Here is a 25,398-nt window from a genome sequence, read left to right as displayed (position 1 = left end):
GCAGCCTGCCAGGAGTGCCGGGCCCAATTTTCCTGGCGGCAACGAGGTTCTGTGGTGGCCCCCCGCTGCTGCTGGGCAACAGGACCCAGCTTTACATATTTAAATGAAGTAAATGAAAACATTTGAATAAAATTTTAAGCGATCTTGTCTTCTGGCGGGGATCTTCTGAGCAGCAGCCGGCACTCGCTTTCCCATGCAGAGAAAGCAGGCGCCACTGAGTTGGGAATTTTAGTGCAGTTGGGTGGGGGAAACGATCGCCATTAACAGTGTAGGGGGTGAGGGGAGGGGGTGACCTCTGTACTCAGTTTTGGGGGGGAAGGTCAAGTGTTGTAGGTAAGTGTTTTGTGGGGGGTGGAGAGGACAACTATTGAATTTAATTGTTATGGGGGGGGAAGGAGCAAAAATTGTTTTGTGGTACATTTTGGGGTGGTGGGGATAGGCCTTTAAAAATTTAAATGTACTGGCAGGGCTGGCTACCCTTCAAAAATGGTACCAGCGCCTGCTCACAAGCAGCTGACGCTGTTATGGAATCACAGAGCCCGCCCCCTCCACGTGATTGGGGGAGACGGCCCAGCTGGCGCATTATCCTGGGCCGCCGCTAGGTGGATCGCGGCGGCATGGTGGCATGCGCCTGCATGTGTGGGCTGCCATTTTCTTGGATGGGGCAAGCAAAGAAAATTCAGCCCTAAGAGTGGGGCTTGAACCCAAAGCATTCTAGGGAAGGTAAGAGTTCTACAAACTAAGCTTAACTGTCACAGATATGTACATTCTTAACTACAACTCTGTATTGTCTACAATGTATTCAGTATGCAGATGGCACTTGTATGTCCGCTCACACTGAAACTGAGCTCCAGATCATTGTCGACTCCTGCTGCGAAGCAGATGAGAAAATGGGTCTTTCACTAAACACTCAGAAAATGAAGGTCCTCTTTGAACCAGCTCCCACAGTACACCTCCCCCGTCAATCAATATCAGTGGCGAGATCCTGGAAAATGTGGACCATTTTCCCTATCTTGGGAGCCTCCTCTCAGCAAAGGCAAACATAGATGACAAGGTTTATCATCGCCTCCAATGTACCAACTCAGCTTTCTGCTAACTGAGGAAGAAAGTATTTGAGGATCAGGATCTCAAACCTAAGATCATGGTTTACCCAGGCAGCTGTTATCCCTGCGCTCCTTTATGCTTTGGAGATTTGGACAATGCACAGCAGGCACCTCAAAGCACTGGAGAAGTACCACCAGAGGTGCCTCCGCAAGATCCACCAAATCCGGTGGCAAGAAAGGCCATCCTACAGTAGCGTCCTCTCCCAAGCCAACAAGCCCAGCATCAGGACGCTAATCACCCAAAACCAGTTCCACTGGATGGGACATTGTTCACATGCCTGACACCAGACTCACGAAGCAGCTGTTCTACTCAGAACTTGGTCGTAACAGGAGACTCCCAGGAAGACAGTGGAAATGCTTTAGAGATGTCCTCAAAGCATCCCTGAAGAGATCAAACATCCCTGTTGACTTGCGGTAATCCCTGGCCCGTGGCCATTCTAGATGGAGAAAGCTCATTTGGGAAGGCATCATACACCTTGAGGAACTTTACTGGGGACATGCAGAGGTGGAGTCGTGGCGTCAGAGGGAGCGCACAAACCTCCATCTACTCATCTACCTGACCCTTCAAGCATCACTTGCCCCTCATGTGGCAGAGTCTGCAGATCACGCATTGGATTATCAGCCATCTTAGAACCCATCGTACCGGAATGAAAGCAAGTTATCCTCAATCCCAAGGGATTGCCTAAAAAGAGAGACAATGTACAGGATAGAGAAAAAGATTCTTATTAGGTATAGTCATTACATTAGTTACTAATTAGTGTCAGGGGTTTTATTTTTGTACTAAAATCTTAGAATTCTATGTGTTTTAAAAAGAAACTGAAAAAAGGATTTTCAGCAGATATGACACCTGCAAATAGCTGAAATTTTTAGATGTTGACTTTGTATGCAAGAATAGGAAAACAAGCAGTTTCAAGGAAGCCAGCCAGGGGTTTTGATCTCAGAGCACTACTTTGAATGACAGGGGAGACTGTATGTCTGTTCACATGATCTGCTCAGGAAGGTTCACTTTGGACCCTTTTATAAAACAGTGAATTGGCCAAAGAGCAGGCATTTGAAATTTGATTTTTGACCTGCCTGAAGATTAAAATGGAAGACCCAGAAAAAGACGTCTCTCTGTAAAGTAGACTTGCATGTCTTAAAAAGGTGGCAAATTCCTATTGTCTCCTGTCTCTGAAGAATTCTTGCATCCAGTGTGGTTTCTCTTGCCTCCTATATTTTGGGAAATCCTGGCACCTGAAGAAAGCTTCTACTGCTATACTGCTGCTGTGAGTTCTAAGCAGACCTGTTGCTACACCCCTACTGAAAGACCTATGTGATGCCTGCTGTAGCCAAATTGTCTTGAATGCCTATCCATCAAAAACTGTTCATCAACCTCGCCTGGAGAAACTTCGAGTGGCATCCGATTATTCAACTGTGGGATAGCTCACCCAACCGAAGAATCTCCTACCAGAACATGAAAAACTGAATTATTTCATTACTCCTTTTTATTCCCATGAAACAGTTGTAAACCAAAATCCTTTTTCCCTGGTTAACCATATTTTTTGAATGTATGTGTGTGTGCATGAGGGCTGGGGAATTAAGGAGCTTTTCATATATATAGATTTATCTCATTAGTGGATAAGACTTTTTTTCTAATAAATAGTTAATGTTATTGTTGTTTCAAGAAACCTGGTTGGTGTGCTTTATTCTGGGGGACAAATAGAGTTTCTAATTGGCTATTCTTCAGTTGGTGGGAAAATTCATTGATATGCTGCGACCCGTGGAGAAGTCGGATTGAATCAACAGTACATTTCTCCCGCCTTGGTCGTAACATTAACAAAGGTTAGATAACATGACTGTACAATTTTACCTTAAGTATAATTTAAGATCCAAGAGTTAAGGCTAGTCACCATATGAAGGATATCATAAATTATTGTGTCGCAAAATAACATGAGATTTTGAATTCTTTGGTCTCCTTTAGTATCCATTGTGTACTCATTGAGGCTGTAACACCACCCATTCACACATGCACACACACAAGGGTTGCCAACTGTTGTTGATGTATTTCTGCAGATTTGATCATATGACATCTGACCACATGCCACTTGCTCACAAATACTATTGTCAAGATCGGGCCGACTGTGGTAGAGTGTCTTTGCTCCTGGTTTTGTGCTAGCAGTTGTCACATGAGAAGCTCTGAGAATGAGGAGGCTGCCTGCTGGCAGGCGAGGAAAGTGCACAAGTGTAAACTACAGGTGTGAAGCTCCAAAGTAGTAAGGTCCTAAGACCTGGAGACAAGGCTTGCTTTCAGAACAGGTGAGTGCAAGCAGGAGGAAGAGATTGGAGATGTGTTTGAAGTTCAGACGGAACAGGAAATTTGACACAACCATTACTGTATTGATGCCATCAGAAGATAAGTAAGGATGTAATGCAGAATGTGAGGTTGGAAGTGAGATGGATACCTTTTTGTTGTATCCAGTCTGGAAGTGTGCTAGCAGTGTAGGTAGAGTAATGTTGTTGGGGGGAAAGAATTGGTTGGTATGAAAGAAGTTCATAGGCGAGTTCCAGGGAGGGGGCAGCTTCAGCAACATAAGTGATATGAGTGATGTGCCAAGTGTGGTTTATAAGTTTTGGACCACTTAGAGCTCATGTCATTGAACAAGGAGAATGTTAGAGATAATGGCATCCCTAGTTTTCAGCCAGAAAGAAATTTTAATTCCGTTTTAACTATGGATGGTGTTTCTTCCCATATCCAAATACTTGTTGCTAAAGTGCTTTCTAATACCAAAAACAAGGTGACCACAATGGTGGTGCTGATACAATGCCCTGTGCCACTGAAACCACTCTACTCTATGCACAGAGTGGCTGCATGAGCACTCACACGCTCTGCGCTGGCCTGTGGGAGCAGCTGCGCCAGGTAGGGAAGGAGCCAGCAGAGAAGAAATTGCAGTGGTCACTCATTCACATACACTTACACACATACACTTACACACACATACACTTACACACACACACACACGTCAAGGAGGAACATAGAAGATCACATTGAATGTTCTCTGACTTATTACTTGATACTCCGTTAAGAATGAAAATGTCATCCCTGAGTATTTAACCTCCTTCAAGCCATCTTAATTACCCATAGCTGAGAACTGTCCCCCTTTTGGGATTATGTACCAGTGTCTCCTTGTTGTATACCTCCTTGGTTCTAATTCCCTGCATGCGTTTGCAACAAGCCAGTAATGTGATTCTGTGCTTTTTAATGCTTTATTGTAGTTTTAGGGGGCAAGCATAGTGAACAGTGTTCAGAGCCAGCTTTTTATATTACTGATTCCTTTTCAAAATTTATTAATTTTTGGACTATGAAATTAAATTAATGTTGCAGGTAGTACACTGAAGTCTTCAGTTTTCTTCAACAACATGACGGCCATTTGTCTCTGGCTAGAGGAGGATGTCTGGAATTTTTCAGTAATCTGGTGGCCCATCCTAGAAGCTTTTTTTCCTTCCACTGATTGCGAAAGCGGTTTAAAAACGGAGTCAGTGGCTCTGTGTTGAGCCCTGCAATAATGCCTCCCAATTGATCATGTAATGACATGTAGGAGAGTAGTTTGCCATTGTCATGATTAAGAACGTATTGAAGTAAAGTTCTGTTTACTTGTGGAGGGAGGATGAAGAAGAAATTGATAACTTAGGAAGGGTCAAAAACCTGCAACTTGGGTCTAGGTCAAAAACCTGGAACTCCCTTCCTAACAGCACTGTGGCTGTACCTACACCTCATGGACTGCAGCAGTTCAAGAAGGTGGTTCACCACCACCTTCTCAAGGGCAGTTAGGGATGGGCAACAAATGCTGGCCTTGGCAGTGACACCCACATCCTGTGAAAGAATCAAAATCAAAAAAAGGAAGGGAAAAATACAGAAGGTATGGTTCAATAGTAAATAATGGCAAGTCAATCTGGTTTGAGTTGACCATTTCTGTTCTGGTATTTAACATGGCATAAACTCCTTTCATATTTACTTAATGACATACTGTATCACAAATAATTTATGAATGTAATTTACTAAAATATTTTAGGCTATAGTTGGTTTTCCTAATACTAAACATATATGAAATTGTTTGGGTGCATTTAAAAGACGCATTTTGAAAAAACCTCACAAATCTGAATTGAATAGCTTTCATATGCATATTTAATTGCCTTTTTTGGAATAGATTAAAATGAAGAAGTATAAATCACCATATGAGGAACAGTTGGAACAGCAGCATCTAGCAGAGCTACGGGCAGAAGAAGCACGCAAACTGAAAGAAAGACAGGATGCACTGCACCAGCAGAGACTGAAGGAATACATGGATCGGCAGCAACGCCTTCAGCAAGAAGCAGAACGCAAGGAAGAGTTGCTGAAACAAGAGCAATTAAGGTGAATTTTTGTTTAGCTGCAGTCTTTCTGTTTTATGGGACTTCGCCTTAGACAGTGCGACATTTATTACTGGAAGTTAAGATTTTTAGGGCCTCCGCCAGGCAGGAACAGGACAGTAGTGCTCTAAAAATTACTGTGCAGCATTTATAGATCTGTTATCATTGCTGCTTGAGCCACCAACGTTTTTGACCCATCCTCAAAATAAATGGCCAATGTGACTGCCTGTTTCAGGCTACCTTGAATATGCTGATGGGGGTTGAATACTATTTTGTAGAACTGCGATGCAATTTTCAGGTACCAGTGGGCAGAGCATGAGCCAAGTTTGATTTTCATGAAAATTCTTGCCACTGGATTTCTCACCTATCCCGATTGGCGAACTGACTGAGTGTTGATCCATGCTCACTGCTCGCGGTACCTATTATGCTTCCACGCGTAGTTTGGAATTTTGGGTCACTTGCTTTGCTTGCAACGGCACATAGTTAAGTCCCAGGAGAGGAGAGCTGGAGTGACAACAAAGAAGGAGTGATCAGAATACAGTGGATTTGGAGAAGCACCTCCAATGCGCTTCATCTGGCGTCATAGCAAAAAAAACTTCTTTATTTTAAAAGAACTAACCTTTTGCTGGTGACTACTGAAAAATCTGGAGCAGAGCAGACCGAGCTCCTGTGATATCTGTTTACATAGAGGAGGCCTGAAACAAGCGTTGGCCCCTCAGTTACACATGACAGAGGCCTAATGTCAGTTTTAAACAGCTGCCAGGGATACCTGAAAAATGGTCCAACCTGCTATGGGGTTGAACATGTTTTCGGCCTCCTGCTTTAAATTGGTCTGCACCCACAAAATGAGTGCCACTAGTTCCATTTTCCAAGCTATAAACTTAATGACACAAATGAAATTACAATTTATGAGATGGAAAAAACTAATACAGTGCACTCAACAAATGTTATCTCTGTGCCTCGCATTTAAAGTTTAAAACTTTTGTGCAGCTTGTGTGGACAAGAGCGAGGGCTGCAGTGTGGATGAGCAGACTGATCAGGCATTATTGTGCAGGAAGCCGTGCAAGTGGGGGGAGCAAAAAGGAAAGTAGTGGTAGTAAAGGACAGTATAGTGAGGGGGATTGACACTGTTCTCTGCAGCAAAGAGCAAGAGTCCAGAAGGCTGTGTTGCCTGCCCAGTGCCAGGGTTCAGGACATTTGCTCAGGGCTGGAGAGGAACTTACAGTGGGAGGGGGAGGAATCAGTCGTCAAGGTCCATGTAAGTACCATTGACATAAGCAGGACAAGGAAGGAGGTTGTGTATAGTCAGTATAAAGAGCTAGGCACCAAATTAAGAAGCAGAACCTCAAAGGTAATAATCTCTGGATTATCACCTGAGCCCTGTGCAAATTGGAGTAGGGCAAATAAGATTAGAGAAATGAATGCATGGCTCAAAGACTGGTGTGGTAGAAGTAGGTTCCGGCTCGTGGGGCATTGGCACCAGTACTGGGGAAAGTGAGGGATGTACAGTTGGGACAGTCTACACCTGAACCGTGCTGGGACTAGTGTTCTAGCGAGCTGCATAACTAGGGAAGTAGAGAGGGTGTTAAACTAAATAGTGGGGGAAAGGGATCAAATTTGAGAAGTTGTGGTAAATCAAAGAGTAGAGCCAAGACAAGAGGGAAAGGTATTAATATGGAAAAAGATAAACAGACCGTGACAGGAAGGGACAGTGTGTACAAATCTAAGAGCAAATCAGCAGACAAGGCTAGAGGTTACAAAAATAATAAAAGGACAAAGCTAAAGGCTCTGTGTCTGAATGCACATAGGATTCAAAACAAAACAAATGAACAATAGAAATAAATAAGTACGATCTGATAGCCATTACAGAGACATGGCTGCTGGATGACATAGATTGGGACCTGAATATTGAAGGGTACATGACATTTAGGAAGGACAGGAAGCTAGGAAAAGGTGGATGGGTGCAAAAACAAGAAATGCTGGATTCACTCAGCAGGTCTGGCAGCATCTGTGGAAAGAGAAGCAGAGTTAACGTTTCGGGTCAGTGACCCTTCTTCGGATGGGTGGCTCTGTCAATTAATGATGGTATTAGCACACTAGAGAGGGATGACCTAACTTCAGGAAACCAGGATGTAGAAGCGGCTTGGGTCGAGATGAGGAATGATAAAGGCAAGAAGTCACTTGTGGGAGTGGTGTACAGGCCCCCTAACGGTAACCACATGGTAGGACATGGTGTAAATGAAGAAATAATGGGTGCTTGTCAGAAAGGTACAGGGGATTATAGACTGGAAAAATCAGATGGGCAAAGGTAGCCTAGATGAGGAGTTCATAGAATTTTTTTGTGATAGTTTCTTAGAACAGCACATTCTGGAGCCAACCAGAGAGCAGGCTATACTAGACCTGGTATTGTGCAACGAGATAGGATTAATTAATGACCTCATCGTGAAGGCGTCCCTATGCAACAGCGATCATAATATGATTGAATTTTACATTTAGTTTGAGGGAGAGAAGAGTGGGTCTACGACTAGTATTTTAAACTTAAATAAGGGCAATTATGAGGGCATGAAAGAAGAGATAGCTCATGTGAACTGGCAATTTAGGTTAGGGGATAGGTCAGTAGAGATGCAGTGGCAGATATTTAAGGAGATATTTCAGAATACACAGAATAGATACATTTGAATGAGAAAGAAAAATTCCAAGGTGAGGACCCACCATCCATGGTGAGCTAAACAAGTTAAAGATAGTATCAAACTTAAAGAAAAAGCATATAATTGCACAAAGATGGGTGGCAGATCAGAAGATTGGACAGAATATAAAAAGCAGCAAAGAACGACTAAAAGATTAACAAGGAGGGAAAAATCAGCATATGAGAGAAAGCGAGCTAGAAATATAACAACAGATAGTAAGAGTTTCTATCGACAGTTAGAAAAAATCTAACAAAGTAAGCATTAGTCCTATAGAAAGTGAGTCTGGGGAATAAATAAGGGAAAATAAGGAGATGGCAGATGAATTGAACAGGTATTTTGCATCGATCTTCACCATAGAAGATACAAGTAACATCCCAGAAATAAAATCAGGAAATGGAAGGGAGGGAGGGACTCAAGAAAATTACAGTCACCAGAGAAGTGGTACTGAGCAAATTGTTGGAGCTGACAAGTCCCCGGGTCCTGATGGACTTCATCCTAGGGTCCTAATAGAAGTGGCTAGGAAGATAGTTGATGTGTTGGTTTTAATTTTCTAAAGTTCCCTAGATTCGGGGAAGGTTCCATTATGTTGGAAAATAGCGAATATAACTCATTTATTCAAAAAGGGAGGAAGACAGAAAGAAGAAAACTACAGGCCAGTAAGCTTAACATCTGTCATAGGGAAAATGTTAAGAGCTATTATTAAAGATGTTATAGCAGGGCATTTAGAAAAAATCAAGGTAATCAGGCAGAGTCAACATGGTTTTGTAAAAGGGAATCACGCTTAACCAATTTATTGAAGGTCTTTGAAGAAGTAACATGTGCTGTGGATAAAGGGGAACCAGTGGATGTACTGTACTTAGATTTCCAGAAGGCATTTGATAAGGTGCCACATCAAAGGTTATTGTGGAAAATAAAAACTCATGGTGTAGGGGGTAACATATTGGGATGGATAGAAGATTGGCGAGCTAACAGGGAACAGAGAGTAGGCATAATTGGGTAATTTTCTGGTTGGCAAGCTGTAACGAGTGGTGTGCCACAGGGATCTGTGTTGGGGCTTCAACTATTTACAATTTATATAAATGACTTGGATGAAGGGACCGAAGATATGATTGTTAAATTTGCTGATGACACAAAGATAGGTATGAAAGTTAGTAATGAGGAAGACATAAGTGACAATATTGAAAAAGCTGGTCCCTTTAATTAAACAGGAATCATTTCAGTGTTAATAGAGAGCAGGTGATGCTCAATATAATTTTGCATTTCAGGGCTGGGTTTTTGCCTAGTGGGGGAGTTGCTTCTGGACAGAGAATTAGTCCAGAAGGCAAGAGTGGGAAGTGATATTTGCACTGAAATATGAATTGACAATAAAACAGTTGTAGATCAGAGACTGTCATCGGCTTCCTCATTTTGGTGAATGGACATCTGCCTGTTAAACAATAAGGAGGCTACAAAGGGATATAGATAGGTTAAGTCTAGCAAATGGAGTATAATGTGGGAAAATGTGAAATTGTTCATTTTGGCAGGAAGAATAAAAAACAAGCATATTATCTAAATGGTGAGAGATTGCAGAGCTCTGAGATGCAGAGAGATCTGGGTGTCCTAGTGCATGAATTGCAAAAGGTTAGTATGCAGATACAGCATGTAATTAGGAAAGCTAATAGAATGTTATCATTTATTGCGAGGGGAATTGAATATAAAAGTAGGGTTACACAGGGCATTGGTGGGACCACATCTGGAGTATTGTGTATAGTATTGGTCTCCTTATTTAAGGAAGGATGTAAATGCGTTGTTAGCAGTTCAGAGAAAGTTTACTAGACTAATACCTGGAATGGGTGGGTTGTCTTATGAGGAAAGGTTGGACAGGCTAGGCTTGTATCCGCTGGAGTTTAGAAGAGTAAGAGGCGACTTGATTGAAACAGATAAGATTCTATGGGAGCTGCATTGTGGCTGGAGCAGGTGCTGACAGTCATGCAGAAGGTAAACCTGACCTGAGAAACAATGAGGAATGGCACAACATGGGAGAGAGTGGGCTCCAGGGTTTTCAGATGCCGCATTGGACGCCTTGGTGGAGGAGGTGGAAAGGAGGAGAGATGTCCTGTATCCACAGGGGGCCTGGAAACCCTCCAGATACACAATCAGAAGGCAGTTAGTACAGAATGCTGTGGAGATCAATACCAGATGTCAAGCCTTGAGGACCTGGATGCAGTGTCACACCAAGTTCAGTGACCTCACATGAGTGGTCAAGGTCAGTGAATGCATCTTCACATGCCACATCTCACCAACTGTACCAGCAGCCTTGGCCACAGCTCAAATCACCATACCCTCCATCACCCACCTACCAACAATCTCGTTCAATTACGACTCGTAGCTAACATTCATAGCTTCACCTCAACTCCACACACACTGCATTACTGCAAGTCTCGTACCCACATCTCACAGCTTGCACATGACAACCATATCAGCTAAACACATTGCATAACATTCACTGACATTTTCCCCTCTCTGGGGATCTACGGTCTGAGGCAGTGGAGCTAACCAGAGGGCCACATGCGCGCCAGCATCTCCTAACTTCCCCCCGCCCCTCCATGGAGGAGGTGGCATTGGCCATTATTGGGACATGCATTACTGACGCTGTGGCCAGTAAGGGTGCTGAAACAATTGACAATACTTAATCTTCATTCTCACATCCCATTTCCCCCTCATCCCACACAGATGAAGGGTCATCGACCTGAAATGCTAACTCTGTTTCTCTCTCTGCAGATGCTGCCAGACCCACTGGCTATTTCCAGCCTTTTCTGTTTTTATTACCCAAGAGTTGCAAACTGGCCTGGCAGTGGAAGAACACCAAGGAGAGACTGATGATGAAGACACAGCTCCATGTTTGGATTTCACACTTGCAGCCACCAGGACAGATACTGACACTGTGCATGTCCTAGAGGATAGATTAGAAGTGGGATATGCACATGGTGAGGCACAGGACACAAGTGGGCTGCAGCTAGGGCAAGGGTATCACATTGTTGCCCGCTCGCTGGAGGGCAAGGTTGCACATTGTTTCTGATGCAGAGGACTCATGAGGAATTCAAAGGGACAGCCTACAGAGGAACACTGATGGATATGCACAACAAGATGCTCGGTACGTTGGCAGGCCTGCCAGAGTGTCTGAGGTCAGTGTCAAGGAGCGAGGAGGGGTCCAGCACCAACTTGGCACAGGATTTTTTGTAGAAATTAGAGCCCATCCTTTCCCACATGGAAATGTTGGCCAACTCCATTTGCACACTTGTAAACCCAACCATGATGCAGTGGCTGATGGCCAATGTCACAGCTCTCATTGGAGCACAAGCAGTAGCCACCCAGTGTTTGAGTGCTGCTATGGAAGCTGAGTCTGCTGTTGTGGAAGGTCATCTGGCTGCCATGTGAACTCATACAGCCACCATTGTGGATATGGATTACATTATTCAAAGGGGCTTGCAGGGTGTCACAGCAGTCCAGCAATCTGTCCTAAACCGATTACTAGGACTGCTGAGGTGCTGTCCTGGGAACTGGCAGTGGCTCCATGGAGCACAAACCTGTTTCCTTTCTCAAGATGACAGTATTCGTCGTCCTACCACTGTCATTCTGCTAGTACCCTTGCTGTTGCTTATCAGCCAGCCCAGACTGTTGCTGCCCATGCCGAGATGATGCAGTCAGCAGCTGGGCCTTCTAGGGACAGAGCTCTTCGAGGCTGTCCTCGAAAGCCATCTGCAGTCACTCCCACCGAAAGACAGCAGCCTTTCACCAGCCATGCTGCAACCACTGTAGTGGCACTGTGTAGGAGCACTAGGACAGGCAAAGGCACATGGAAGACATGCACTAAGGGGATTCACAAGTTGACTTTTGTATTCAATTTGCCATGATTTCATTAATAAATTTGGTTTGGAATGTTTATTTTTAGTGGCTTTTATTTTTGCATTGTGGCCAAGTGGATGCTGTGATGGTCAGTAAAAGAGGGAAGGTAAGGTGTGGGACTGTTGATGAATGGGGAATTGGGGTTGTGGTTACTGACATTGGACTGAGATGAGTTCTTCATAGACTCCTTGATCTAGTTTTCCTCCTCCTCCTTTTCCTCCTCCCCCCTCCTCCTCTTCCTCCTCCTGATCCTCTTCCTCTTCCACCTCCTCATTCCTGCTCCTCTTCCTCCTCCTCCTTATGGTTCTGCTCCTCAGCTGCTCACTATATAGCTGCTGGCAAGGGCTGTCCCCTCATGATGGCGAGCATGTGCAACATGCAGCAGACCACAGTGAAATTTGACACCCACTCTGCCAAATATTACAGGGCTGCAGGTAGCATTGTTTCAGCCTGCCAATGGTCTGCTCTATCACCTTTTGTGTGGCAGCATAGTTTTGATTGTATGCGTACTGTGGATGTGGGTTGCGCACTAGAGCATTAGTCATGTTGTCAGCGGATACCCTTTGTCACCCACTAGGCACCCTTTGCTTTTCTGTGATGACTCAAATGTAGCTGGCACTGTGCATTGGTGACTGCTGCTGGGATACCAGACAATGATCTGGCTGAATGGCTGCCTATGGTCAATACCAGCAGGATATTGAGTGATTGGAATCCTTCTTGGTTGCGATATAGGGCAGAGTTGACATGTGGCATCCACAAAGTGATGTGTGTGCTGTTAATGGTTGCCTTCACTCTAGGAAGCCAGCAATCTTAGCGAAGCCATGCGCTCCCTCGCCTGCTTTTCTCTGGTAGGAGAGAGTAAAATGTAGTTATCGTTCTTTGAATAGAGGACCTCTCTTAGGTAACACTGGATGGTGATCTGTGAGCGGTTGCAAATATCTTCAGCTCCAGACTGGAAGGAGACAGATGTTTCAAAGTTCATCGTCACGGTCACCCTCACAGCCACTGACGGTGTGGTCCTTGTTCTGTTCTGAGGTTGCAGTCATGGCTGCAGCAGATAGCAGGTTTCACTGAAGCACAGATGTTGCACACATTGTTCCTCACTGAGGTTCATGTAGGAAAATTACTCTCTGAACACCCTGGACAGTTACAGCCTCCTGCTGAAGGCCCTTCTTCCCCCTCCACTCCTCCCACTTTCAGCAGCTTGTCCTGCTCTGCGTGGCCTCTGTTCATTCTCCAAGTCATGCTGATTTCCAAGGGAAATACCTACTCGTTCACCCATATCTGGAAGCAACTGGTTTGTACAGAAGCCTTGAAGTCAGCAAGTCGTTCTTCAGCTCCTGTCACAGACTCACTGTTGCCTTTTGCAATTTGCAGCAACTATAAAAAGCACCAAATATTTGTAAAACTATAGCAACAGCCAGAAAAAATCAACCAGCAACCAACCTGTAAGTAGTTCATGATCTCTTTAAATGGCGAGAGTCCTTCCTGCTACTGAACGAGGTGAAGAGAGGGTATTAGCTGGAGCTTGGAGCTCAAAATGGCACCGGTGCCATCAGATCAGCATTGCATGCTGATTGACTTTATGATCTGCCTGCTCTGCATACTTCTTGTGGCCAAGCATTGCGTGCCCACTAATGTACTCACCAATATAGCGTCTGGTGTGATTCACTCCACAAGTGTGTGTGCATGTTGCGCACACTATATTGGAGTTTTATGCACACTGTAATGCCCAAACAATGGGTGCTAATGAGCCCAATTTCTCACCCAGTGTGTTCAAAAGATGCTACCATTTGCAGCTATTGTGCAAATTAACTCAGAATGAGTAATATTCATGAGATTAGCATGTTCTTTTTGAATTACTATCTTAATTCCACTGTGATATTTTCTGATCATGCATTTAGGTTTCTCCATAGAAATAAAACCATTGATAAGTTAATATTGTACTGATTATATACATCTTGCTTACGCTGGATTTAACATCACAGGCAACAGTCGGATTTTAATAACGGTGATGCTGCTGAAGGTGATGATGAGCAAGATGTGCACGAAGAGGAGGAAGAGGGTAAGATTGGATCGAAGGATAGGGTGATTTAGCTGGTTAACAGTTGTGCACAATGCAATATTGAACTAGCATAGCTGGCAAGAATTTAAATATTTTTCACAAACTCTTGTCTTTAACAAAAATATTGGAAAGATATAATTCATAGAATGTTTTGCAAGTTTAAATTAATGAAGAATGTCTCAAAGGTGCACACACCTAAATAATGCTAAAGTAAAAATGAATATTCTGAACACTTGTTCTATTCTACCACATGATTTGTACCCATTGAGTCATGGCATCTGCATTTAGGCCGGAGCCATAGCAATTGAAGTGCAATCTAAAAAAAAACAATGTTTTTTTCTTTTGTCTGATTGTCTTGCAGAGATATACGTTTGGTTATGCAAAAGTGAGGTATTAATTCAACTGCATACTAAAACTAGTCATCAACAGTCTTTGAATCAACAAATTTATACAGATTTGTGTCTGTATGTGTTGTGTATTTTTCTCTCTTACCCTGCTTTTCTATCTCCCCATGCCTTGCACCATATCCCAACAAAAAGGACAAAAGACCTCCTCCCAGGTTTCACCTGTGTCAGTTTTGAGTTATCTGTTTGGAGACATGCCAGAGTAATTCACACTTTCCTGTTTTGTCTTGTCTCTCCCTTGGCTGTTTTGCTGAGAACAAGAACATAGAACAGTACAGCACAGTACAGGCCTTTCGGCCCACGATGTTGTGCCGACCTTTTAACCTACTCTAAGATCAAACTACCTACATACCCTTCATTCTACTATGTACCTATCCAAGAGTCGCTTAAATGTCCCTAATGTATCTGCTTCTACTACCACCGCTGGCAGTGCATTCCACGCACCCACCACTCTCTGTGTAAAGAACCTACCTCTGACATCTCCCCTAAACCTTCCTCCAATCACCTTAACATTATGCCCCCTGGTGATAGCCCTTTCCGCCCTGGGAAAAAGTCTCTGGCTATCCACTCTATCTATGCCGCTCATCATCTTGTACACCTCTATCAAGTCACCTTTCATCCCTCTTCGCTCCAATGAGAAAAGCCCTAGCTCCCTCAACCTTTCTTCAGAAGACATGCCCTCCAGTCCAGGCAGCATCCTGGTAAATCTCCTGTGCACCCTCTCTAAAGCTTCCACATCCTTCCTATAATGAGGCGACCAGAACTGAACACAATATTCCAAGTGTGGTCGAACCAGGGTTTTATAGACCTGCAGCATAACCTCGCGGCTCTTAAACTCAATCCCCCTGTTAATGAAAGCCAACACACCATACGCCTTCTTAACAACCCTATCAACTTGGGTGGCAACATTGAGGGATCTATGGACGTGGACCCCATGATCCCTCTGTTCCTCCACACTGCCAAGAATCCTGTCTTTAAGCCTGTATTCTGCATTCAAATTCGACCTTCCAAAATGAATCACTTCACACTTTTCCAGGTTGAACTCCATCTGTCACTTCTCAGCCCAGCTCTGCATCCTGTCAATGTCCCTTTGCAACCTAGAACAGCCCTCCACACTATCCACAACTCCAGCAACCTTCGTGTCATCGGCAAACTTACTAACCCACCCTTCCACTTCCTCATCCAAGTCATTTATAAAAATCACAAAGAGCAGAGGGTCCCAGAACAGATCCCTGCGGAACACCACTGGTCACCGAGCTCCAGGCTGAATACTTTCCATCTACTACCACCCTCTGTTTTCTATGGGCCAGCCAATTCTGTATCCAGACAACCAAATTTCCCTGTATCCCATGCCTCCTTACTTTCTGAATGAGCCTACCATGGGGAACCTTATCAAACGCCTTGCTAAAATCCATATACACCACATCCACTGCTCTTCCTTCATCAATGTGTTTTGTCACATCCTCAAAGAATTCAATAAGGCTTGTGAGGCATGACCTGCCCCTCAGAAAGCCATGCTGACTATCTCTAATCAAACTATGCTTTTCCAAATAATCATAAATCCTGTCTCTCAGAATCCTCTCCAATAATTTGCCCACCACCGACGTAAGACTGACTGGTCTATAATTCCCAGGGTTATCCCTATTCCCTTTCTTGAACAAGGGAATAACATTTGCCACCCTCCAATCATCTGGTACTACTCCAGTGGACAGTGAGGACGCAAAGATCATCGCCAAAGGCGTGGCAGTCTCTTCCCTCACTTCCCGTATAAAACCTTGGGTATATCCCGTCTGGCCCCGGGGACTTATCTATCCTCATGTCTTTCAAAATTTCCAGCACATCCTCCTTCTTAACATCAACCTGTTCAAGCATATCAGCCTGTTTCACGCTGTCCTCACAAACGACAAGGTCCCTCTCACTAGTGAATACTGAAGCAAAGTATTCATTAAGGACCTCCCCTACTTCCTCCGACTCCAGGCACAAGTTCCCTCCACTATCCCTGATCGGCCCTACCCTCACTCTGGCCATCCTCTTGTTCCTCACATAAGTGTAGAACGCCTTGGGATTTCCCTTAATCTTACCCACCAAGACTTTTTCATGTCCCCTTCTAGCTCTCCTAAGTCCATTCTTCAGTTCCTTCCTGGCTACCTTGTAACCCTCTAGAGCCCTGTCTGATCCTTGCTTCCTCAACCTTAAGTAGGCTTCCTTCTTCCTCTTGACTAGCTGTTCCACATCTCTTGTCATCCAAGGTTCCTTCACCCTACCATCCCTTCCTTGCCTCATCGGGACAAACCTATCCAGCAGTCGCAGCAAGTGCTCCCTAAACAACCTCCACATTTCTGTCGTGCATTTCCCTGTGAACATCTGTTCCCAATTTAAGCTCCCCAGTTCCTGCCTAATAGCATTGTAATTCCCCCTCCCCCAATTAAATATTTTCCCATCCCGTCTGCTCCTGTCCCTCTCCATGACTATAGTAAAGGTCAGGGAGTTGTGATCACTATCACCGAAATGCTCTCCCACCGAGAGATCTGCCACCTGGCCTGGTTCGTTGTCAAGCACCAACTCCAACATAGTCTCCCCTCTAGTCGGCCTATCTACATATTGAGTCAGGAAACCTTCCTGGACACACCTGACAAAAACTGCTCCATCCAAACTATTTGCACTAAGGAGGTTCCAATCAATATTAGGGAAGTTGAAGTAACCCATGACAACAACCTTGTTACTTCTGCACCTTTCCAAAATCTGCCTCCCAATCTGTTCCTCCGTGTCTCTGTTGCTATTGGGGGGTCTATAGAAAACTCCCAATAAAGTGACTGCTCCTTTCCTGTTTCTGACTTCCACCCATACTGACTCAGTAGACAAACCCTCCTCGACGACCTCCCTTTCTGCAGCTGTGATACTATCCCTGATTAGCAATGCCACTCCCTCACCTCTTTTACCTCCCTCCCTATTCCTTTTGAAACATCTAAACCCCGGAACATCCATTCCTGCCCCTGTGATATCCAAGTCTCCGTAATGGCCACAACATCGTAGCTCCAAGTACTAATCCATGCTCTAAGGTCATCACCCTTATTCCTAACACTTCAACCCATCATACTGGCTGCAACTTTGCCCTGTCAACTGTCTACCCTTCCTCACAGACTCTCTGCACTCTGTATCTGCCTGTTCAACAGCTACCCAATCCACTGATCCGTAGCTCCGGTTCCCATCCCCCTGCCAAACTAGTTTAAACCCTCCCGAAGAGCTCTAGCAAACCTTCCGCCCAGGATATTGGTGCCCCTCCAGTTCAGATGCAACCCGTCCTTCTTGTACAGGTCCCACCTTCCCCAGAAGGTATCCCAATGATCCACATATCTGAAGCCCTCCCTCCTACACCAGTTCTGTAGCCACATGTTCAGCTGCACTCGCTCTCTGTTTCTAGCCTCACTAGCACGTGGCACCGGGATCCATCCTGAGATTACTACTCTGCTCGTCCTGCCTTTTAGCTTCCAACCTAACTCCCTATATTCGCTTTTCAGGTCCTCATCCCTTTTCCTAGCTATGTCATTGGTACCAATGTGTACCACGACTTCTGGCTGCTCCCCCTCCCCCTTAAGAATCCTGCAGACTCGATCCGAGACATCCCTGACCCTGGCACCCAGGAGGCAACATACCATCCGGGAGTCTCGTTCTCGACCACAGAATCTCCTGTCTGTTCCTCTAACCATTGAATCTCCTATCACTATCGCTCTCCTATTCTCCCCCCTTCCCTTCTGAGCCACAGAGCCAGGCTCAGTGCCAGAGACCTGGCCGCTGTGGCTTTCCCTTGGTAGGTCGTCCGCCCCAACCGTATCCAAAACGGTATACTTATTATTGAGGGGAACGGCCACAGGGGATCCCTGCACCATAGGTCTACACCTATGTCCTACTAATCATTGGAAGCTCCTTGGATTAAACTGCACCTATGAGTGCATTTTCAATTACTCAGAAAACAAAACTATAAGATTGCGATTACAAATTTAATTGAATCACTACTCTTGCAAAGGAGTGATAATTAATCTTTTGAATTTTCATGAGAGATTACTGATAGACAATAACTTCGGAATTTGGCGAATCTCGGCCTCTAAGCAATAGCATTCATAAATTTATTTTAGTGGCCGTACATTCTGGTTGAAACATTCAAACAGAAAATATAACTGGAATCATAGATCTTCCGTCTATAATTTTGCTTTAGCCTTTTTTGTGGGCTGCTCTAAATGGTTACTATTTCCAGTAAAATCCATTAATATCTCCATAGTAAACCAAGTACAATCTATGCAGGAGTTTACATCATAAAATGTACACAATAATAGTTTAAGTACTATATACAAAGAAGTGTATGCAAAAGCCACTAACCAGATCAAAAGTTCTTCATAAATAATATTAACTCCCTATAGCCTAGAAATTACTGTTGATGCTGTCAGTGGTCAAAAGTTTAATGCATTTGTATGATGTGTCTTTCTCCATTATTTTAATGCCAATAATTTAAATATTATTGATTTGGTGTCTTCATTATAATAACAGACAAAAATGGTAAATCATATGCAATGAGCGTTCATCTGGTCAGTGCGAAAGCTAAGTTTGTCCAACTGGGAGTCGGGGAATCAAACTTGTACTTTGGATGACTTGGCAGCAAGGGGACCAAACTAGGAGCTGGGAAAGGCTGGCTTAATTTGTCAGAAGATCAAAAGGTGATGGGAGTCAATGTTGAAGATGGTGGATGGGGTGCCAATCAAGTAGGTGCTTTGTCCTCGATGGTGTTGAGCTTCTTGAGTGTTGTTGAAGCTGCACCCATCCAGGCAAATGGAGAGTATTCCATCACACTCCTGACTTGTGCCTTGTAGATAGTGGACAGGCATTAGGAAGACAGGAGGTGTGTTACTCACCGCAGACTTCTCAGCCTCTGATCTGCTCTTGTAGCCACAGCATTTATATGGCTGGTGCAGTTCAGTTTCTGGTCAATGGTGACCCCCAGGATGTTAATAGTGGGGCATTTGGCTATTGTAATTCCATTGAACATATAGAGGAAGTGGTTAGATTCTCTCTTGTTTGAGATGGCACTTGTGTGGTGCGAACGTTACTTGCTGCTTATCAGTTCAAGCCTGGATATTTTCCAGGTCTTGCTGCATCTAGACATGGGCTGCTTCAGTATCTGAGGAGTCGCGAATGGTGCTAAACATTGTGCAATCATCAGCGAACATCCCCACTTCTGACCTTATGATTGAAGGAAGGTCATTGATGAAGCAGCTGAAGGTGGTTGGGCCTGGGACACTACCCTGAGGAACTCTTGCAGTGATGTCCTGGAGCTGAGATGATTGACCTTCAACAACCACAACCATCTTTCTTTGTGCTAGGTATGACTCCAACCAGTAGAGAGTTTTCCCCCTGATTCCCATTGACTCCAGTTTTGCTAGGGCTCCTTGATGCCACATGCGATCAAATGCTGCCTTGATGTCAAGGGCAGTCACTCTTACCTCACCTCTGCAGTTCAACCCTTTTGTCCATGTTTGGACCAAGGCTGTAATGAGGTCAGGAGCTGAGTGGCCCTGCGGAACCCAAACTGAGTGTCAGTGAGCAGGTTATTGCTGAGCAAGTGCTGCTTTACAGCACTGTGAATGATCCCTTCCATCACTTTGCTGATGATCGAGAGCAGACTGATGGGGCGATAATTGTCTGGGTTGGATTTGTCCTGCTTTTTATGTACAGGACAAGATGCCAGTGTTGTAGCTGTATTGGAACAGCTTGACTGGGGCGTGGCAAGTTCTGGAGCACAGGTCTTCAGTACTATTGCCGGATTGTTGTCAGGGCCCATTGCCTTTGCAGTATCCAGTACCTTCAGCCCTTTCTTGATATCATGTGGAGTGAATCGGATTGGCTGAAGACTGGCACCTGTGATGCTGGGGACCTCAGGAGGAGGCTGAGATGGATCATCCACTCGGTACTTCTGGCTGAAGATGGATGCAAATGCTTCAGCCTTGTTGTTGGCACTGATGTGCTGGGCACCCCCATCACTGAAGATAGAGATGTTGTGGAGCTTCTTCCTCCTGTTAGTTGTTTACTTGTCCACCACCATTCATGACTGGATGTTTCAGGACTGCAGAGATTAGATTTGATCCGTTGGTTCTGGGATCGCTTAGCCCTGCTGCTGCATGCTGCTTCTACTGTTTGGCATGCAAGTAGTCCTGTGTTCTAGCTTCACCAGGCTGACACCTCATTTTTAGGTATGCACCATGCCTGTTGCTGCTCCTGGCAGGTCCTCCTGCACTCTTCATTCAACCAGAGTTGGTCCCCCAGCCTGATGGCCATGGCAGAGTGGGGGATATGCCAGGCCATGTGGTTACATATGGTGGTTGAATACAATTCTGCTGCTGTTGATGACCCACAGTGCCTCATGGATGCCCAGTTTTGAGTTGCTTGATCTGTTTGAAATTTATCCCATTTAACACAGTGGTAGTGCTACAAAATGGAGGGTATCCTCAACTTGAAGACGGGACTTAGTCTCCAAAAGGACTGTGTGGTGGTTGCTCCTACCAATACTGTCATGGACAGATGCATCTGTGACAGCTGACTGGTGAGGATGAGGTCATGTAGGTTTTTCCCTCACCACCTGCCTCAGACCCAATCTAGCAGCTATGTCCTTTAGGACACAGCCAGTAGTGGTGTTACCTAGCAACTCTTGGTGATGGATATTGAAGTACCCCACCCAGAGGACATTCTGTGCCCTAGCTACGCTCACTGCATCTTCCAACATGGAGAAGCATTGATTCATCAGCCAAGGCGGGACGGTAGTTGATAATTATCAGGCAGTTTCCTTGCCCATGTTTGACCTGATGCCATGAGACTTCAAGGGATCCAGAATCCAAGTTGAGGACTCCCAGGGGAACTCCTTTACACCTGTAAAGCACTGTGCCACCACCTCTGGTGGGTCAGGACATACCCAGGGATGGTGATGTCGGGGACATTGTCTTTAAGGTATGATTCTGTAAGTACGACTATGGCAGGCTGTTGCTTGACTAATCTGTGGGACAGCTCTCCCAATTTTGGCACAAGCCCCTCCAGATGTTAATAAGGAGGACTTTGCAGGGTTCACGGGGCTGGGTTTGCCTTTGTCGTTTCCAGTGCCTAAGTCAATGCCCGCTGGTCTGTCCAGTTTCATTCTTTTTCTTAGGCATTGTAGCGGTTTGATACAACTGAGTGACTTACTAGGCCATTTCAGAGGGCATTTTCAGAGTCAACCACATTGCTGTGGGTCTGGAATCACATGTAGGCCAGACCAGGGAAGGACGGCAGATTTCCTTCCCGAAAGGACATTAGTGAATAAGTGAACCAGATGGGATGGGTTTGTACAACAATTGACAATGGCATCATAGTTACCATTAGACTAGCTTTTATTTTTTTTTTAACTCCTGATTAATTGACTTCATATTTCACCATGGATGGATTTGAATCCATGTTCTCTAGGTTATTAGTTTAGTGATTATGCCACTGCCTCCCAACATTATTAGATGTGGTTTGACTGCAAAGATTTCTGGATTATTAGCAGTGGGAACTAACTGAATTGAGTAACAAGGTTTTCCATCATTTTGCATACTAGTTGAAAATGAGAACAATCCACACGAAGAAGATGAGGACCCAGAAATGGAAACTGAGGATCATCACACCGAGCACGAGTCTGTCAACCAGCAGGTGAAGATTACTACAATGTGATTTATAATGATCCATTTCGAGGAGTTTGACTCAGTTTACTCAATAACAGATCAAACCACCAGCAAATCTGATGGTTTAAATTTCTGCTGTAGAACTGACCGGAGCACTTGTGTGTCCTTTAATGATATCTGATCAATAAGCAATAGCAGAGCACAGAATCTGCCACTGGCAAGGGCTTTCCTGCAAAAAGAAGTGATAGATTTGCTAATATTAATCTGCTACAGGTATACCTCTGCCATTCATTAAATTATTATAAGAGTACAGAAATTTACTGTGATAATTTGAATAAAAATAGGACTTAGAATCAATTTGATTTTCTGTTCTGGTTTTTACATGGAGTAGCAACATTTCCCTTTGACTAATACTTAAAGTCCCCTATGTATATCTTAGTCATAGCAACTTGCATTTTTACAGTGTCTTTAATATACCATGACATTCATAGAAGAGAAATGGATGCCATGTCGTAGGAGAATTAGGAGAGATGACTGAGCGTATGAAGTTGGGGAGAGGTGACTGGATGGAGGAATTTAGGGAGAGAGTTCCAGTACGTTGGGCTAAGGGAACTGAAGCCTCCGTCACCAGTGCTAGAGCGAAGGGAATGAGGCTGGAAAGAAAAATGTTGGAGAAACTGAGGTTGGAGGTAACAGAAGTGTGAGTTTCAGTGGTGGTAATGTTAGGGCAGAAGAAAGTTAATGTGGTAGAGGTAGAAGTAAGTGCTCTTCACGATGGAGTAGATACAGGATTGAAGCTTAGCTCAGGGTTGAACTGGATTCTGAGGTTGTGCACCATCTGGTACAGCTAGGGAGAGGGATAAAGTCAGATACCTGGGACTGAATTTTCAAGTCTCTTGGGGTGGGAATGGAGGTGGCAGGGGATGAAAATACTGACAACGGCTGGCATGCCAGTCTCCTGATGGCATTCCTGGAGCTGGTGGGTTTCACCAGGGTGGGGGAGGGCAGCCCCGAGATCCCACCCAATCCATTAACAACAGCAATGAAAATTATTAAAGAGCTCATTGAAAGCTTGCCAAGGACATGTTCTGATTTTGATGGAAGCGCATGGGCTCCACGCGCTGTCTGGGGCAGACCAGGTGTATGAAGGCGGACACACAGCAGGGAACCAGTCATGGCTGTCCCAGGGAATTAGGTGTGCACCATGCAAGTGTGAAGGGCAGAGAGGGGGCTCTGCCATTGGTACACAGGTGCTATCGGCTCATTGCAGTTTGCAGGGAGAGTGGTCAACATGTGCAGGGGCTGTCGCCCTCCTGGCATCGGGGTCCGGAAGAGGAAGGGGCAAGGCGGCCAAACACAATTGGCAGCCACCTGAGCACAAAGAAGGCAGCAGCTGGCAATGGGGACACAACTCTCAAATTTTGGGTCCAATGGTGATGTCTAGCAACACTGTCTGCAGGAAGGGCAGTGCCCTGGACATCAGGAAGGACACAGAGATCATACTCTCAGCATAGGATCTACCGGTGAAGAAGGAGCTACCTTGAGATGACCAAGAGCCAGTAGCGCAGGAGACTGCATTTCTCCAGGCAGATGGTAACAGACATCTGTGCCCTCGTCATCGAAGACCTCACACCAAGCAGCACTGCTTGCCATGCCCTGCCAGTAGCCGCCAAAGCCACTGTGGCCTCAAACCTCTTTGTTTCTGTTTCTTTCCAAGGATCAGCTGTAGACCATAGTGGCATCTCAGTTGCTGCAGATGAGTGGGAGAACACCTGCAGAAATTTACCCCCTCTGTATTATTCACATTTGTATACATTTCCTATTACCATTAAATACTATACTTTCTCATCATTGATATATTACATACCTTCACGATTTAAATTTTTGCCCCTTCATAATTATTATTTCAGTCTGAGAAGAAATCCCCAACCCACTATTAAATGGATAATTATAAATGGCTGTGGCGCATAGATTTACTTTTCCCCAACAAATGCTTAAACATGGCTTTTGTTTAATTATTTAGGTATATCATCTTCTTGATGTACTAAAAGGCAAGTTTCACATTAAAGATTATTTTCACATATAGCATTGCTTAATAAGCTCATTGACCCGCTTTTAGTTTTGCTTGAGCCAAATATCGAAGAGTTACTTATGCCTGAGGTGCAGAATAATTGATAGGCTGAAGAATAGAGATGACAATAGAACAGCAGTCCTAGAGCTGGATTTTATGCTTCGTTGGAAGGTGTTTTTTTTGGTGGGGGGGGAGGGGGCAGGAGAATCAGCATAGATTTGTCCGCCATGGAATTGGACAGCATAATGCCAGTTTCAGATTTTTTCGGAGGCGGCAAAGTTCCATGGCAGCACCTCCATCGTGATGTAATGGGATTGTAGTTTAAATATGTTAAAGACTGTTTTGCATGCATTTGTATCTAATTTGCCACAATCCTACCAGGCGCTCACAATCTTCTGCATGACGTACGGCACTCGTGTGCCTTCACTTTCCTGTCTTTGAAAAGCTGGCTCCACCGAGGCGAGAGTCCCCGGTGCCTGCAAAAGTTAGGTAAGTTATCCGTTGTTATCTTGTGTAATTTTTTTTTGGCATCGGACATGCCACTAAGCTCAATCTGCAGATGTGAGGGGAGGTTGGAACTCTGCAAGTGGATACTGTTGGGGGCGGCAGAACTTGACAACTATATAGGGTGTTTTTTTTCGGGGGTCCAGTGCAGGCAACTCAAATGGTATTGGTATGGTTATGATGTCTCACACTTATTGAAAAGTTGTGAGAGCAACATTAAACCATACCATGGAGCTCATGTCGCAATCCTGCAGAACCAAAATTAACACAAATCTTTTCCCAGATAGGTTAACTTGACCTTTTGAAAGAAACCAAAGTTACAAGGAGGATAGAGATGGGTATGATTCACCCTGTCTTCTTGGATCCCCTTGCTGTGATGAGGCATGTCCGCTGGAGGCAGGCCCAAGAGGCAGCTGCGGCTGAAGAGGTAGCTCCCAGAGTCCAAAGAACTCGGATGACATTCCTGCAGATGTCTGAGCACAACTGCCAGAGACAACCGCGGATGTCCAGAGAGCCCGTCACACATTTCTGTGCACTGCTGAATGATGATTTGAGACCAATGGGTTTTGGTGGTCACCTTATGCCTGTGGCCCTCAAAATTACTGTGGCCCTAAATG

The 25,398-nt window shown here is 44.7% G+C and overlaps 1 protein-coding gene across 8 annotated transcripts in view; it reads left to right on the top strand.

Annotated features, from left to right (window-relative positions):
- The window catches only part of golim4a (golgi integral membrane protein 4a), a 145,052-nt gene that overhangs the window by 85,925 nt on the left and 33,729 nt on the right, over positions 1 to 25,398 (top strand). For all 8 annotated transcript variants that reach the window (XM_068042196.1, XM_068042194.1, XM_068042192.1 and 5 more), the window contains 3 exons: positions 5,288 to 5,493; positions 14,050 to 14,126; positions 22,143 to 22,234. In XM_068042196.1, coding sequence (XP_067898297.1) covers positions 5,288 to 5,493; positions 14,050 to 14,126; positions 22,143 to 22,234 — 375 coding nt within the window. The remainder of the gene's footprint in view (positions 1 to 5,287; positions 5,494 to 14,049; positions 14,127 to 22,142; positions 22,235 to 25,398) is intronic.

The sequence above is a fragment of the Heterodontus francisci genome, chromosome 11 (assembly GCF_036365525.1).
Source record: "Heterodontus francisci isolate sHetFra1 chromosome 11, sHetFra1.hap1, whole genome shotgun sequence".
Classification (NCBI taxonomy): Eukaryota; Metazoa; Chordata; class Chondrichthyes; order Heterodontiformes; family Heterodontidae; genus Heterodontus; species Heterodontus francisci.
Note: the sequence above shows the minus strand (reverse complement) of the source record. Positions and strands in the feature narration are given on the sequence as shown.